Source organism: Melopsittacus undulatus, chromosome 4 (assembly GCF_012275295.1).
Source record: "Melopsittacus undulatus isolate bMelUnd1 chromosome 4, bMelUnd1.mat.Z, whole genome shotgun sequence".
Classification (NCBI taxonomy): Eukaryota; Metazoa; Chordata; class Aves; order Psittaciformes; family Psittaculidae; genus Melopsittacus; species Melopsittacus undulatus.
Window position 1 is genome coordinate 50,712,103 of NC_047530.1, and position 14,014 is coordinate 50,726,116.

The window sequence follows — 14,014 nt, forward strand, 5'->3', positions numbered from 1 at the left end:
GGAGCATTCACAACTTCCTTTAGCATCCATTCCAGTGCCTCGCCACCCTTACAGTAAGGAACTTCCTCCTTATATCTAACCTAAACTTGCCCTAAGTTTTAACCCGTTACCCCTTGTCCTATCAGTACAGTCCCTAATGAAGAGTCCATCCCCAGCATCCCTATAGGCCCCCTTCAGACACTGGAAGGCTGCTATGAGGTCTCCACGCAGCCTTCTCTTCTCCAGGCTGAACAGCCCCAACTTTCTCAGCCTGTCTTCATATGGGAGGTGTTCCAGTCCCCTGATCATCCTCGTGACCCTCCTCTGGACTTGTTCCAACAGTTCCATGTCCTTCTTATGCTGAGGACACCAGAAGTGCACACAATACTCCAAGTGAGGTCTCACAAGAGCAGAGTGGAGGGGCAGGATCACCTCCTTTGACCTGCTGATCTCATTCCTTTTAATGCAGGCCAGGATACAGTTGGCTTTCTAGGCTGTGAGTGCACACTGAAGTCGGCTCATGTTTGGTTTCTCATGGACCAACACCACCAAGGCCTTCTCTGAATCTCTTCTCTGCCCACCTTGTTGCTGTGCCTGGGATTGCTCCGACCCAGGTGTAGGACCTTGCACTTGGCATGGTTAAACTTCATGAGGTTGGCATCAGCTCACCTCACAAGTGTGTCAAGGTCCCTCTGGATGGCATTCCTTTCCTCCAGCATATCAACCAAACCACACAGCTTGGTGTCATTGGCAAACTTGCTGAGGGCTCACTCAATCCCACTGTCCATGTCACCGACAAAGATTTTGAACAAGACTGGTCCCAGCACCAATCCCTGAGGGACACCACTTGTTACTGGTCTCCAGCTGGACATTGAACTGTTGACCACAACTCTTTGTGTGTGACCATCCAGCCAGTTCTTTAGCCACTGAGTGGTCCATCCAGCAAAGTGATGTCTCTCCAATTTAGAGACAAGGATGTTGTGTGGGACAGTGTCAAACGCTTTGCACAAGTCCAGGTAGATGACATCAACTGCTCTGCCTCTTTCCATCAGTTCCGTAGCCTCATCATAGAAGGCCACCAGATTGGCCAGGCAGGATTTCCCCCTAGTGAAGCCATGCTGGCTGTCACCAAGCACCTTGTTGTTTTTCATGTGCCCTAGCATGCCTTCCAAGAGAATCTGCTCCAAGATTTTGCCAGGCAGAGAGGTGAGACTGACTGGTCTGTAATTCCCTGGGTCATCCATTTTCCCCTTCTTGAAAATGGGGGTTATATTTCCCTTTTTCAGTCACTGGGAACTTCACCTGACTGCCATGATCTTTCAAATATGATGGACAGTGGCTTAGCAACCTAATTTGCCAGCTCTTTCAGGACCTGCAGATGGATTTCAGCTGGTCCTGTGGACTTGTGTACATTCAGGTTCTTCACTGTTCACCTAGTAGCTGAACTGCTGCTCTGCACCAACCCATATGTTCCCAGACTTCATAGAAGGTTCTAGCAGTTCTACTAGGGGAAGCTAAATTACAGGTACCCTTACATTTGTTATTATCTGAAACTTAAAGTTACAGTTAAGTAAGTCACTCTTTCCAAAGAGAGCTGACCCTGTTGAAATCAAAGCTTTCCAAACTGTGTCTCATTTCTAGATTTTATTTTAGAACTGCAAATGTTTTGGTTTTTTGGTTGTTTGGTTGGGTTTTTTTGTTACAAGTAGGTAATAAATTACCATAAATACTTGTGTTTGTGTGATTGTTCTTGCTATTACATTACTACCATGAGCACTATCGCACGCTCTCACTGCAAGTAGCCCAGGGGTCTTTCTTACAAACACCATTTGTCTGATGGCTTCTGCTAACCTCTGGTTTTCCCTAGACATTAGCATAACGAATTGTAATGGAAAGGCTCATACCAGCATGAATGGAGACTGAATGGGAATATTATTCTGGATATAGATGCCATAGCAGGAGGACATGATGGGAAGGAGTGCTTTTAAACAGACTGTGGTAACAGCCCCCAGGTGAGCCGGACAGTGAGACCTCAGCACATTTGCCTGCAGGTTTACAAGGTACCTGCAATCTTGAAACAAACAACACAGGACAAGCCTGGGCTCATGAAGTTTTTGTTTGCTTTCTCTCACTCATCTTTTCCACTTCCTTTCTTCTGTGCTCATGCGTTTCTGCTCTTTTTCTCACTTTTATGACTTCTTGCTCTTTTTCTCAACTTGCACATTTTTCTTCCTTTATCTGTTGTTTTCACATGCTTCACAAGCTTTTGCTCCTTGCTTGTGCTTTTTGTTCTCTTTTTTTATTTGCACTTGTTCTCCTTTCTTTTTCTCTACTGATTTTTGGTAGTTGCAGACCTCATTCAGAAAAACCTTCTAGAATTCATGCCAGGTCAGTCATTAATGATGTATGTACCTCAGGATACTGACAATTCTCAGAGGCTGCCACAGGTTTGATAGAAGCACAGCTGCAAACAAAATTTGGCATTTTCCTAAGTGGAAAGGTGAGAGTAGTATCACTATCCTGATACAATGTTGATACAATACTATATCCACAGATAACTGTAATACACTAGTTGCTACAAAATATCCAGGAGCCCACTGCATCTGCAGAACTTAAGCATGTACAAGCAGGACAGTTGTTTCTTTCCCAAATGGTGCTCTGCTTTGGAGTGTTTCTCTTCAGATTATATGGGGAGAAGATTCTTAGCACTACCAGGAAGAGCAAGGAATTGATTAAAAATGTAGAATCACAGGGTGGAACACTAATTATTAGTTATAAAGCTGGGTGATAGCAGGGCCACCAGTGTTCAGTGGTGAAAGGGAAGGTGTATGGGTGGATTCCATGGACTTTTGACGCTGAAAACATAAAACCAAGCTTGCGGCTGATAGATTTGTTTTTATTATTATAGAACAGATGAACTAAAATAAGCCAACAATATAATTTTATGCCAACAGCCATCTTTCTAGCACAGGCAGTGACTGACTCAATGTACCTTTTTCCCCCCTCCCCGGGGCTCTGTTCAGTGGGAAGCAAATGGTGGTGGTGGCTCTCGCACATGGATTTTGGGATTCCAGTGATCTTACTCTTTCTATTTGTAGAGATGTGCCTGGGAAAAGAGGAGGCGGGGGAGCAGAGAAAAGAGTATATATGTTGTAGGAGCAGTAAGCAGAAAGGCTTGTGAATCCTCTTGCATGTTCACATGTTGTGACCAGGTATATGGGACAACTGGAGGATTATGCCCACTTCCAACATGTAGCAAGCCCTTAGCTGCTACTCTAGTCAAACTAGGGGCTTCTTCCCATTCCAAGCTAACAAAGGGCAAGATGCACTCAACTGGGGAGCTCCTGGAAGGGTAAGGGGCAGTCTATGTAAAACCAAACCAAAAAACCACCCCCACCCCTGCCCCCAGAAATACAAACCAACCTGCATTTTAAGCCACTTCAAAGTAAAAGTCACTTCTTATATTATAATAGATATTTTTAAATGGCAGGACCACCATCCTAGAAAGACAAAGGGCTCGCACTCAAGACCAGAAAAAGAAAAACAAAAAAACAACCAACCAAAACAAAAAACAAAACAAAACAAAAAAACAACAAACCAAAAACCAACCCCAAACCAAACCAACAACCAAAATAACCAGGAGTGGCCCCACTCAAGCTTGGCTTTCCTCTAAAAACAGCACTCGTCATCCATCTGAACAGGTAAAAGGAGGAGTGGACAGAAAATAAAATAAAATCGGTGCAACTTCTCGCCAAGTGGCGCATTAACCAAAGCTCCGTAACAGTCCCGTGACTACACATCCTGTGGCGGCAGCAGAATTTCTTTCAGCTTTCATTGCTGTATATGTCTGTATGTATATCTGAACATATACATACACATACACACAGAATATATAATATTGTTTTTAATGTTAGTTTTGATCCTGGAGGAAGGCTCATCTCTCTTTCACATGGTTCTGTGCTCCTGCGCTGTTGCTACTCCCGTTGCCACTGCCGTTACTGCTGCTCCCGCTGCTGCTGCAGAGGACCTCTGTGAGGTCATCCATGATGGTGGTCTCTTTAGGGTCCACGAGGTTGAACTCCCTGATGAATAGGATAAAGTGTGTGTAGAGTGTGTTTAAATGTCCGTGCAGCTCCAGTGCCAAAGTCTCCTTAAAGTGTGAGGAGTAGATATGGGCCAGCACATGGAACAGATACTTGCAGATCTTCTTCACTAGGGACTCAAATGAGTTTGGGAATTCCTTGCCTGAAACAAAGAGAAAACACCATGATAGATAGTGCCAGGTGCTCACCTTCAGACCCACAGCAGCATTTGTTTGGGCTGAGCTGTGGGTAAGAGCACCTAGCCCACCTTATACAGCAGACAACTTGTGCACCCTGTATCATCCTCACTTTTTTACAGGAATTCAGGGGAAGAACCTAACAGATTCTTTAAACATTTTCATTTGAAGTTTCAAACCCTAAGGGTTCAAAAATCAGAAAGTGTGATCATTCTTTAGAACCCCAACATCTTTTGTTACTGACTGTAACAATAATGAGAAATTCTTCTGGGTCCTTATCTAGTTTGTCCAGGTATATTTTTTTCTAGATAAGGACCTAGATAAGGAGGTCCTTATCTAGATTGTCCAGCAGATTTTTCCCCTGTAAATCCGTAATGCTTAGGAGACCAATACACAGATCCTGAAATGGAAGCTAACTAAAGTAGTGTGTAGCAGCTTGACTGTTTATAATGACTTCCCTGACTTCACTGTTGACATTCTATCAAATGGGAAAAGAAATGGAAGGAAACACTGGGTGTCTCCTATGAGGCACAGCTGACACTGTGCTGCTGGAGCAGTCCTGTGCCTGCATAGTGAAAGACAATTATTGAACAACTACTTTGGTAACACTAAAACTGAAACTGAGGCAAGCAAAAACCAATGCCCGTGGTCCTGTGTGTGATGCACAATATCAATTATGTTACTGGTCTGAAGTGCAACTTGGCCACATGGAGAAATCTCTTGAAAGGACCTCACTGCCCTTGAACAAGCATACTGAAAAGAAAAAATGTCAACTGCAGCTGCCCTTAACTAGGCACCCTCTCATTAGACACTGCCTCTCTCCAGATCAAGGTACTTGTAAGCAAAGGCTCAATGTTTGCTATACTGTAACATTCCCAGTTCCCCAGTTGAAGTGCTGGTTTTAGTCCTGATTAAGCCCATCTACAGTAACTTCAGGTCTGTTTTCTTCCCCCCCTACCAGAGGCAGTGCACATAGCAATCTTGTTAGGATACAAGTTAGAGTTCAAATTATTTTCTTATTGCTTTTCTGTTCTTAAAAATCACATTAAAACTTTGGGAGGGAGGGAGGGAGCCTGCAAACATCTGTGAGACAAGCCTGGTTGGGCAAGGAAGACAAGCCACATTCCTGGCAATCCAATTTCCCCCTTAATGTGTTGGGGCTATAAAGGAAATAGTAAATCAACAAGAAGATTAAATTTTACTAGCAGCAGGCTGTATTGAACACATTCATGCTGACAGTTTTCAGACTTTTATCCTTTCTGAATACAGGCTAGAAGATCCCAAAATCCTTGAGGAAAATGCAATCTCCAGAATATCAAACAAACAAGTGAGAAGGCTGTGTGGTATTAACACATATGCTGAATGTAACTTCCACCTTACTTAGGGCATCTGCAAAGAACCACAGGAAGCACATGTTCAAAAGAAGACATACCGTATTTTGTTGGAAAGACATCCTCATCTGTCACTAGTTTCTGCACTGAGCTCATGACGAAGTCGACATACTGAGGAGCAGTGCACTTGATCTTCTTTCCCCGCTCATCATACCAGTAGTACTGTCTGTGGAGAGAATTGACAGTATGACCACATTATACCTTGGCTCCTCAGCAAAACTCCTTTAAGAGGCTAGTGTTGAATATAAAACAACAGGTACAACATTACTAAAATACATCCTAACTGCTGCAGAAGAGATTTACCTCATGGTATCTTTGCACATTAAACTTCTTCAATTTCTGTTAGCTAATCTTGTTTCTCCTGATCAATTTAGTCCAGAGTGCAGGTAGCAATGCTAAGCACAGAATGCCTGCTGACCATTCTCCAAGGGGAAGAGCTCTGGTGAGGCAGAGGTAACACCCCGTCAGTGAGAGGCTGAGAGTTTATGTCCTGTCTATGTAGTACTATACAGGAAAGCATTATCTCTTTTTAAAGGGTAGCAACATTGCACAATTACTGATCTTTTGATGCTTAACAGTGCAAAAGATAAATTGGTCTTGTAGTAGTATTAAACAGACAGAAGGTGGCTCCAAAACACCAGCGTTTTCGAGCTGGTGCTCTGAAGTACCGGTAGCATTTTAAAGCACTACAAATCCCGTTCCAAAATCCAACCTGTGGAGGGTTTTCAGGACCCTTTAAACGTTCCTACTGGCATGTCTTAGAACTCTGTTCCTCTGATTAAAGACTCTCCAAAACACCTGAATTTATGTTGGACTCTGCCACCGGTAAATAATCCTGTTGGATCTTAAGGAACAGGAGACATTAGCATATTGCCTGGCTCTTCAAATGAAACCATAATTTAATCAGCCATAATCATCTTGATTAACTGTGGCCATTCCTCACCTGATGGAGAACCTGAAGGCTACAAAAGCCATGGTTAATGAAAGCACCTCTAACTATTAGCAGGAGCACCTACCCATCACTGCATTAGGCACACAGTTAGAAACGTTCCACAGATACGGAATTTGGTAAAAGTTTTGGGTTTTGTTTTATTTTTTTCCCCGTGTCACATTTGAAGTGTCTTGAGTTCTAGGTCCTGAATTCTTCCTTCAAACAGCCTAAGCTCCAGGCACAGTCCTATAGTATTACGGCACTGGCAAGAAATCCATCGTATTGGTTTTCCTAGAATGAAGCATAGGTGGGTTTTTTGTGCCTTTGGAAACAAGGCTGAAGGTGGTTCGAGTGTCAGAACTGGCTAGAAAGATGCCTCACTCAACACATAAGCCCATAAAGCCATTTTCTGCCTGTCCAACTCCAACTCTGCTGCTCTTCAGCTAATGATCTGTTAGCTGAGATTCCTCACCAAATCACCAAACAAGCTTCACTGTAGACAAAATATCACTTAAGTATAACATTTAGCAACCTTTGCATACTTTTGGGTTTTGGGGGCGTGGTAGGGGGTGGAGGGGGTGGGGTGGAAGGTAAAAGACTGCAGATTAGATGTTTTTCCTGTGCCTAGCAGGACTAGGCTTCATTGAACTGGATGGATATATACATGCCACTTGGAAAGTGAAGTTTTAGATATACTGGCCACCAGAAGTGTCTTGAAGTCACTAAAAAAAAAGTGTTACATATCAACTGTAAAGTTTTGATTTACATTGTGTTTTGATTCCCTGAAAGGTTCTTCAGGGACCTGAGGGCAGTGGGGTGAAGACACTTAGCAACGCTGTTCATGCCCCAAGCCATAGCGAAGCCAATAGGAAGCTGCAGAAATAGAGTGGTTCAAGCTCTAAGAGGAAAGGCAACTGAAAACCAGTTCTGCAGACATGTAAGTTTTAGAATTTGTCTTTCAGCTCATTTTCAGCATGTGGTGCTTGATCACTGTTGTTTACTAGAGAGCACAGCTGACTGCATAAAAAGGTGAGCAAGTAGACAAAACCAGCAGGATTTAAAAGCTCTTTGTGGAGCTACATCAGGCATCAAAACTAGGATTTTGACCCTTAGGCATAGACTGTGTTCTTCCTCGCTGCTTACTTCCTTTATATAGTCCACATATAAGGAATTATACAATGCAGTGCTCTAGCCCAAGCCACCTCATTTGTCTAGTCCTGCAGTAAGCTGGAGTAAAACAGTTCTAGGCAGCTCAGACTTATTTTGGGTCTTAGATAATGCTTGTTGCCAAGAGCAGAGGCAGACTGGACTGTCTGTATCACAGCAGTTTTCTCATGCTGCAGACATCCTCAACTGCAAGATAGAAAGCATAGTTTAAAGTTGCCCTTAGGCACAAAAATGAATCTGAATAATTGGATTTTGGTTAAAAGAAACAGTTTGGCAACTGTACAAGTTCACTTACATGAAAACGTGATTAAATTTGCTGTAACATCCCACTGCATACCCTTTTTGTCTTTCCTTGAAAATTAGGCTAATTAAGCAAAATTAGAATTTAAAAGTAGAATCATTTAAAGTAAGGGGATAACTGCAAGGATTGTCCTGTATATTAGAGTCATGTGTCTTCCTTATGTTACAAGTTCTGTGAACGGAGTCCTCACAGGTCTTGGAGGAAGACAGGAACCTCTGAAATGCCATGAACATCTCACGCCTGGTGCTCAGCTGCCACCCATGCTGGAGTTATCTCCTTTAACAAGACAGGAAGCAGGTTGGGGCCACTGAAGGGCTCTGCTGGGCACAGCAGCATAACTGCATTCCACCACTGGCACTGTGACAGTACAGTCCTGAATTACGCAATGGATGGGAAGCAGAAAGGACAAGAAGATGACCCAAAGGCACTTTTCAGAAAGTGCTCAGGTGATGCAGATTTCGATTATTTCCTATGTAAAATTCTGGCAGATTTAAGCTTTGCCAGTATGGACAGCAAGAGGGATTTGCAGCTCCACTCTAAATCGCAGGGAGAAAGGACTACAAGTTTAACGGAGAAAAGCCTATCATGCAAATAATAAAGTATAGTACATGTGATGCCACAATACTGCATCTTAATATATGTATGTATTTCATCACTTTCCCTGTAGAATGCTTTGGGTTTGTGTTGATGACATAGAAGCCATGGCAAAACAAATGTTACATCAGTACGTAAGAAAAACTTCTGGCCGATGTTGTGTGGAAAGAAGGAAGAGAGAGGCCTTCTAGAAACAGCCAAAGATGGGTTATGAAGAAAGCAGGATAGCAAACTACCAAATGCAAGGGCAGTAATACAGTGTCAGCAACTCAGAATACCTTTGGTGGTTTGATGGAGCAAAGCAACATTTAGATGGGGTGAGGGAAGAGAAAGAAGCACACAGCTCGGGGAACTTAAATCTAAGAAAACACAAAACATGCAAGTTTGAGCTAAGATTTCTAGAAGGAAATACCCTCCATATGCAGAGACACTAAGGGCAAGGTAGATATGAGAAAGGAAATGGTAAGATTACAGAGGCTCTTAACTGCTCCACTCATTTCAGCACATTGAGAAGTTTTGCCCAGATGTCAGCTACAAAATCAGTTAATAGTTCAAGGTGCTTTAGTTTGCGTAATAATAAGCTACAAAGCATACTCAATTTAAATAGTAAATTGGGTGTTAAAACACAGTGCCTGTTTTACAGCAAATCATCAGCATATTAATGAGTGAAATAAAGTAATTCCCAAAGTTACATTCATGTTACCCTCATTAAACTGAAAATAACTGGCCATTCTGCAATTTCTTTTGGCATTATCCCACCTTGCCGGCAAATGCTCCCATCTGTTTTACAAGGCGACTAGATTTTGGTCAGATGTCTCTTAGTGGTCTAAGCAGAAATTCTCCTCCTCATTGTGTGCAGATGGCTGTGCTATCTCATATAGCTGACAGTGGGCTAAAGGCTGCATCTGTCTTCAGTTTGTCAGTTGGCTGGAACTGAGCTCTGAGATGTTAAAACCTTACCTCAAATACTTAACTGCAACTGGTATTTATTTTGTCAGCAAATACTGTAAACTTAGGATTGAGTATTTCCAGTGCATTTGAATACAAAGTAACTTGACAAGTAACCTGTTCTCCATAGTCACTTCAGTATCTCAACCATAAATATAAAAAGCCTTCCTTAGGTACAACCAGAATGGTGTGATCCAAAACATGCCTTAAGAGAACTGGGCAGGGAAACATAAAAAAAGCAGAATACAGACTTTCATACAGAGCTATCTAGAGAAATCAGACTGAAAAAAAAGCCGAAGTGCACCCTTATTCCAAGATGCTGTAATTCTGGAGCAGTCTGATATAGGTAGATGTCAAATCACAGCAACAACAGGTCAAATCTGGAGTGTCCCTCAGGTTAATTAGCAACTGACTCTGATGTTTAGGAGGTACACTCTATATACTAGAGACAGGTCAGGGGCACAATGGATGTTTCTCCAACACAGTGCGCATGTCCTTACTTCATTAGGAAAGACTGAAAAAAAACTTAAAATAAGGGGGTTGGGAGGTGGTGGAGAAAAACAGAAAGCAGTAAAACAAAAAGGAAGGGGTGAGGAAGCAACATACGGCTTTGTCATAGTCATAACTGGATATGAACAAATGAGCATCTTTGAGACAGTTCTCAATACTCCATTTGGACATATCTCTTCCAAAAGGGAAGAGCTAGGAAAGGCGGAATGTAAGGATTATCCAGAATTGCCATTTGGAGAACACAATTGTGAACAGGGCCTTCAAAGCTGAACTGCACTGAGGTATGCAGCTGTAGCCAGATGATCTCACCAACATGGTTTTTTCACAGACCTGCACACTTGATATAAGAATGAAATATGCAGTCTGCAGTTTGCAAACATGAATCAGTCATCTGCTCCCAAGTACAGGAAGATACTTAAGTTATGATTTAGCTAAACACAAACCATTTCAAGTGCTTTACCCAAGTGTAGACATGCTTCCTGTTATTCCCAAATAGCGCAATTTTTCAGTTTTCCAAAACAAAGGATAGGAACACTGTGCTATTGGTCTTAACCACTAAAAATACAGAGTACAGCTGGAGCCGCCTACAGGCACTTCCTTTCTTCATCGTGCAGCCTGAACTGCCTACAAAGAACTCAAAGTTCTTTCAGACTCTCTAGAGCAGAATGGAGTGACACGCAGGTTCCCTACCAACACCTCCTTTTAGCCACTATTTCCCATCAGCCAAGTGGATAAACAGTTAAACTCAGTTTGGATAGCCAGTACTACATCAGGAATTTAAACATGAGAAAACTTGGGAGCAAGAGTCAACAAAATACTGATCTTACTGATGACCACTTCTCATTTAGAGACATGCTGTCTCCTTTTGATAAAATCTGGCCCAGCAGAGATTTATTACTTTGTGTTCCAGCCTGCTTTCAAAGTCCCTAGCATGGCCTTTAATTGTCTACTGGCAGTTATCTTTCCAAGTTCTACATGTAAAAATATCCTCTGTACACTGAAGATTCTTCAGTGCTGTCAAAGAAAGCCCCTGACAGTAATTTCAAGTGTGCAAGATAGCCCAGTATATTAAGCAAGGATTCCTTTCTAAGCACTATGTAATTATTGTCAGAGATACAATATAGAGCTCTGGTTCTGTTGCATACATTCCCTGGGATGTTTGATGTACTGTAAGATTAACTGCTCAGTCTTCTGCTTTAAAATCCATCTCAAATAAGTTAATCCTAAGAAATGCAGGGAGAGGGCACAAAGAAAAGGACTATCAGCACATGTGCTGTAGAAAAAAACCTCAGCACGACACAACAAGCTTATTCATACTCAACTAGATCTCATATTCCATCATGTTGGACTGTGCTAATCAAGAGCAGGGGTTTATGGTAGCTTTTTCTTATATTCACCATGTGCACTAAACTACAAAGCTTCCTTTCATAAGTGATAGCTAGTCAATGTTAAAAAAAAGTCTCCTAAGTCCTCCAGGAGGGAAGTGCCAAACCAAAACGTTTTCCTTAACTCTTTGCAAAGCTGCCACTTGTGTCCTCTGTGCCCAGGGGCTCAGGCAGAAAGCCAGTAGCTCACATCAGGCTAGAGGTTATCTGTCAGCAGCCTGGTGCTCTGTCAGCATTCCAGCTACCAAAATCACCCTCTGAGGTTTTCGCAATTTGTTTATCCTCCCTGGCCTTCTACGAAATCCCACATTGTTACCACTAAGAACAGTTTTGCCCTGCTCTTCTCCTCTCCCCAAAAGCTAAGCACAGGGTAATTTGCCTCTCTGATCTGACCTTATAAAACCAGCTCAGAACGGTCCAAGGATCTCGTCCCTCTGATCCCTCACAGAAACAGACTTCCACCACCCTTCACTGCTGCGGCAAGAGAAGAGGATATACAGCTGCCATGTTCTCACTAAGTACAGATCTGCTGTAGAACACTTGCCCAATGCCATCCAGCACCAACATCCTCCCCTGTGTGACTCTGAAGATTTCACAGAAACCTTGTAACTGTAAGCATTGACTTACGTATTGCACACGGCCATGGTCTGACATGACTCTCCTGTACAGAATTCTGAGATTGTACTATACTGTAAGTTGATGTGATGAAAGAAAGTTGTTGCTGAAAAATAAAACACAAAGGAAAGAAATTCAGAACTAAAATACTTTCAAGCGCTGGACAATTATTCAAATAAAGCAAAGTTAGGTGTCCTTAAGAGTTTTGAGCTTGCACATAAATTTAAACATGATTTGCTAAATAGGTCTAATGATGAACTGCAAAACAAAGAGCTGCACAGAAAGAAAGCTCCTGTTTTCATTTAAGATTAAAGCACCATGATGCATCCGCTGTTATTACTCATTAAGCAGCAAGACTGGAAAGCGTCTTCGTCATCAGCCTCACCTTTACAGCAGAGCACACTCTGCTACAAGCTGAAAGCAAATAATTTGCTATATTCTTTTTAAGTCAGATTTAAAATGTGCAGTGATCAGAAAAGAGCATTCATAGTTCTCATGACATATCTCTTTAAAAAAAAACAGCATGAAAACTAGTACATTTCAACTGTTTAAAAATCTGAGATGATTTAACATCTTAATACTCTTCAGGGGAACACCTCACTTTTTTAATGAGTTTCTATGTACTTTCCTAGTGTGCAGTTAAAGGTAGTTTCTTGCTACTACCACATACTGTTGAAAATGTAGACAAGAGTGGGTCACAGCTGCAGGTTAGGCCTGGCAGGTGAAGCAGAAGCACAGGGAAGTATTGTAAATCAGAACAGGGATGTACAAATACAGCATTCAGTCACAGTAGTCAGTCATGTCTGAGTTCCAGCTTGATGACAGTTTGAATTCATGCTAATTCTACCAAAGCTTGGGAGGCACGGGGAAAAGAAATACAACCAGAAGACTTGAAAACTTCTGGCTTTAGGCATAACTTGCTTTGCATGCGAGTCTTAATGAACTACCATTTTTACAATGTTTCTGGAAGACCAATAGGCTGAGTCAGAAACATACAAACCAGCCAGTTAAGCAAACAGTCAAAGGAAATCTGACAGCCCTCAAAAAATGGTCAAAACCTCTATGCCCTCAGTGCCACAGTGAGGCAGCTGGAAGGAGAAAATGCATCAGGGCTTCTGTGCTGGTGAGCACAATTGGTTTGTATGTAAAACAGCTTAAATTACTATTCAAGGTATAATGACAAGCATTATGCAGTAAGCATAAATAGTCATCGAGTGTTTTTCTAAGCACCAAAAACAGTAAAAAGAAGCAGCACAAATGACTGCCTGCTTGGGTGTGGACAGTAAGCTCAGAGCTGTACAATCACAATACTCACTGTTGCTGGCTAGCCACTCGTTGAGGTCTATTTCTCGTGGTAACATCACTAGCTCCTTAAATTCAAAGTCAGTAATTCTGGATTTTGTGTATTCTGGCTCTAGGTAAAGTTTCTTCTCTTCTGGCGCTGGCTTTTTACCGTTGGGCTTTCCCTTGGACTTCCTGCAAGAGGTTAAAAAAAAGAGAAGTTACTTTTACTGTTGATTGACAGCAACAGAAACCTGAAAGCAACTGGTTTACTTGAACTCTTGTATTTGTTTGCACTGCTCCTCCTGCCTTCCCTCCCCTTAGCGACTTCATTATTACTGTTGTTGTTAAAGCAAAACATAGTTTCTTAAAAAGTGTATTTGAACTCAGTCACTTTTTTCAAGTAACACTGGAAGTTTTGAATGGCCTTAAGAAACTGGAGACTGAGCTGCTCCGTTTCCATGGTCCTTTTGCCAGTTAAGACTGCAAAGTACTGGGAGAGTGACAGTCTCTTTCCTCCTACGAACAGTTGTGACAGCAGAGTGGCACTGTGCCTGAAGGAGCTACTCTAATGCGAGTATACTAACAATCTGCTGCATCATACACCTAATTGTCACCTGCAGAATGGGAATT

The 14,014-nt window shown here is 42.2% G+C and overlaps 1 protein-coding gene across 4 annotated transcripts in view; it reads right to left on the reverse strand.

Annotated features, from left to right (window-relative positions):
- Window positions 1-2,854: 2,854 nt before the first annotated feature.
- The window catches only part of MOB2 (MOB kinase activator 2), a 113,621-nt gene continuing 102,461 nt past the window's right edge, over window positions 2,855-14,014 (reverse strand). For all 4 annotated transcript variants that reach the window (XM_005149316.3, XM_031049085.2, XM_031049084.2 and 1 more), the window contains exons 2-5: window positions 13,416-13,576; window positions 12,113-12,206; window positions 5,691-5,815; window positions 2,855-4,224 (exon numbers count right to left, since the gene is read on the reverse strand). In XM_005149316.3, the coding sequence (XP_005149373.1) occupies window positions 3,914-4,224; window positions 5,691-5,815; window positions 12,113-12,206; window positions 13,416-13,576 (691 nt within the window). In that variant the 3' untranslated portion in view covers window positions 2,855-3,913. The remainder of the gene's footprint in view (window positions 4,225-5,690; window positions 5,816-12,112; window positions 12,207-13,415; window positions 13,577-14,014) is intronic.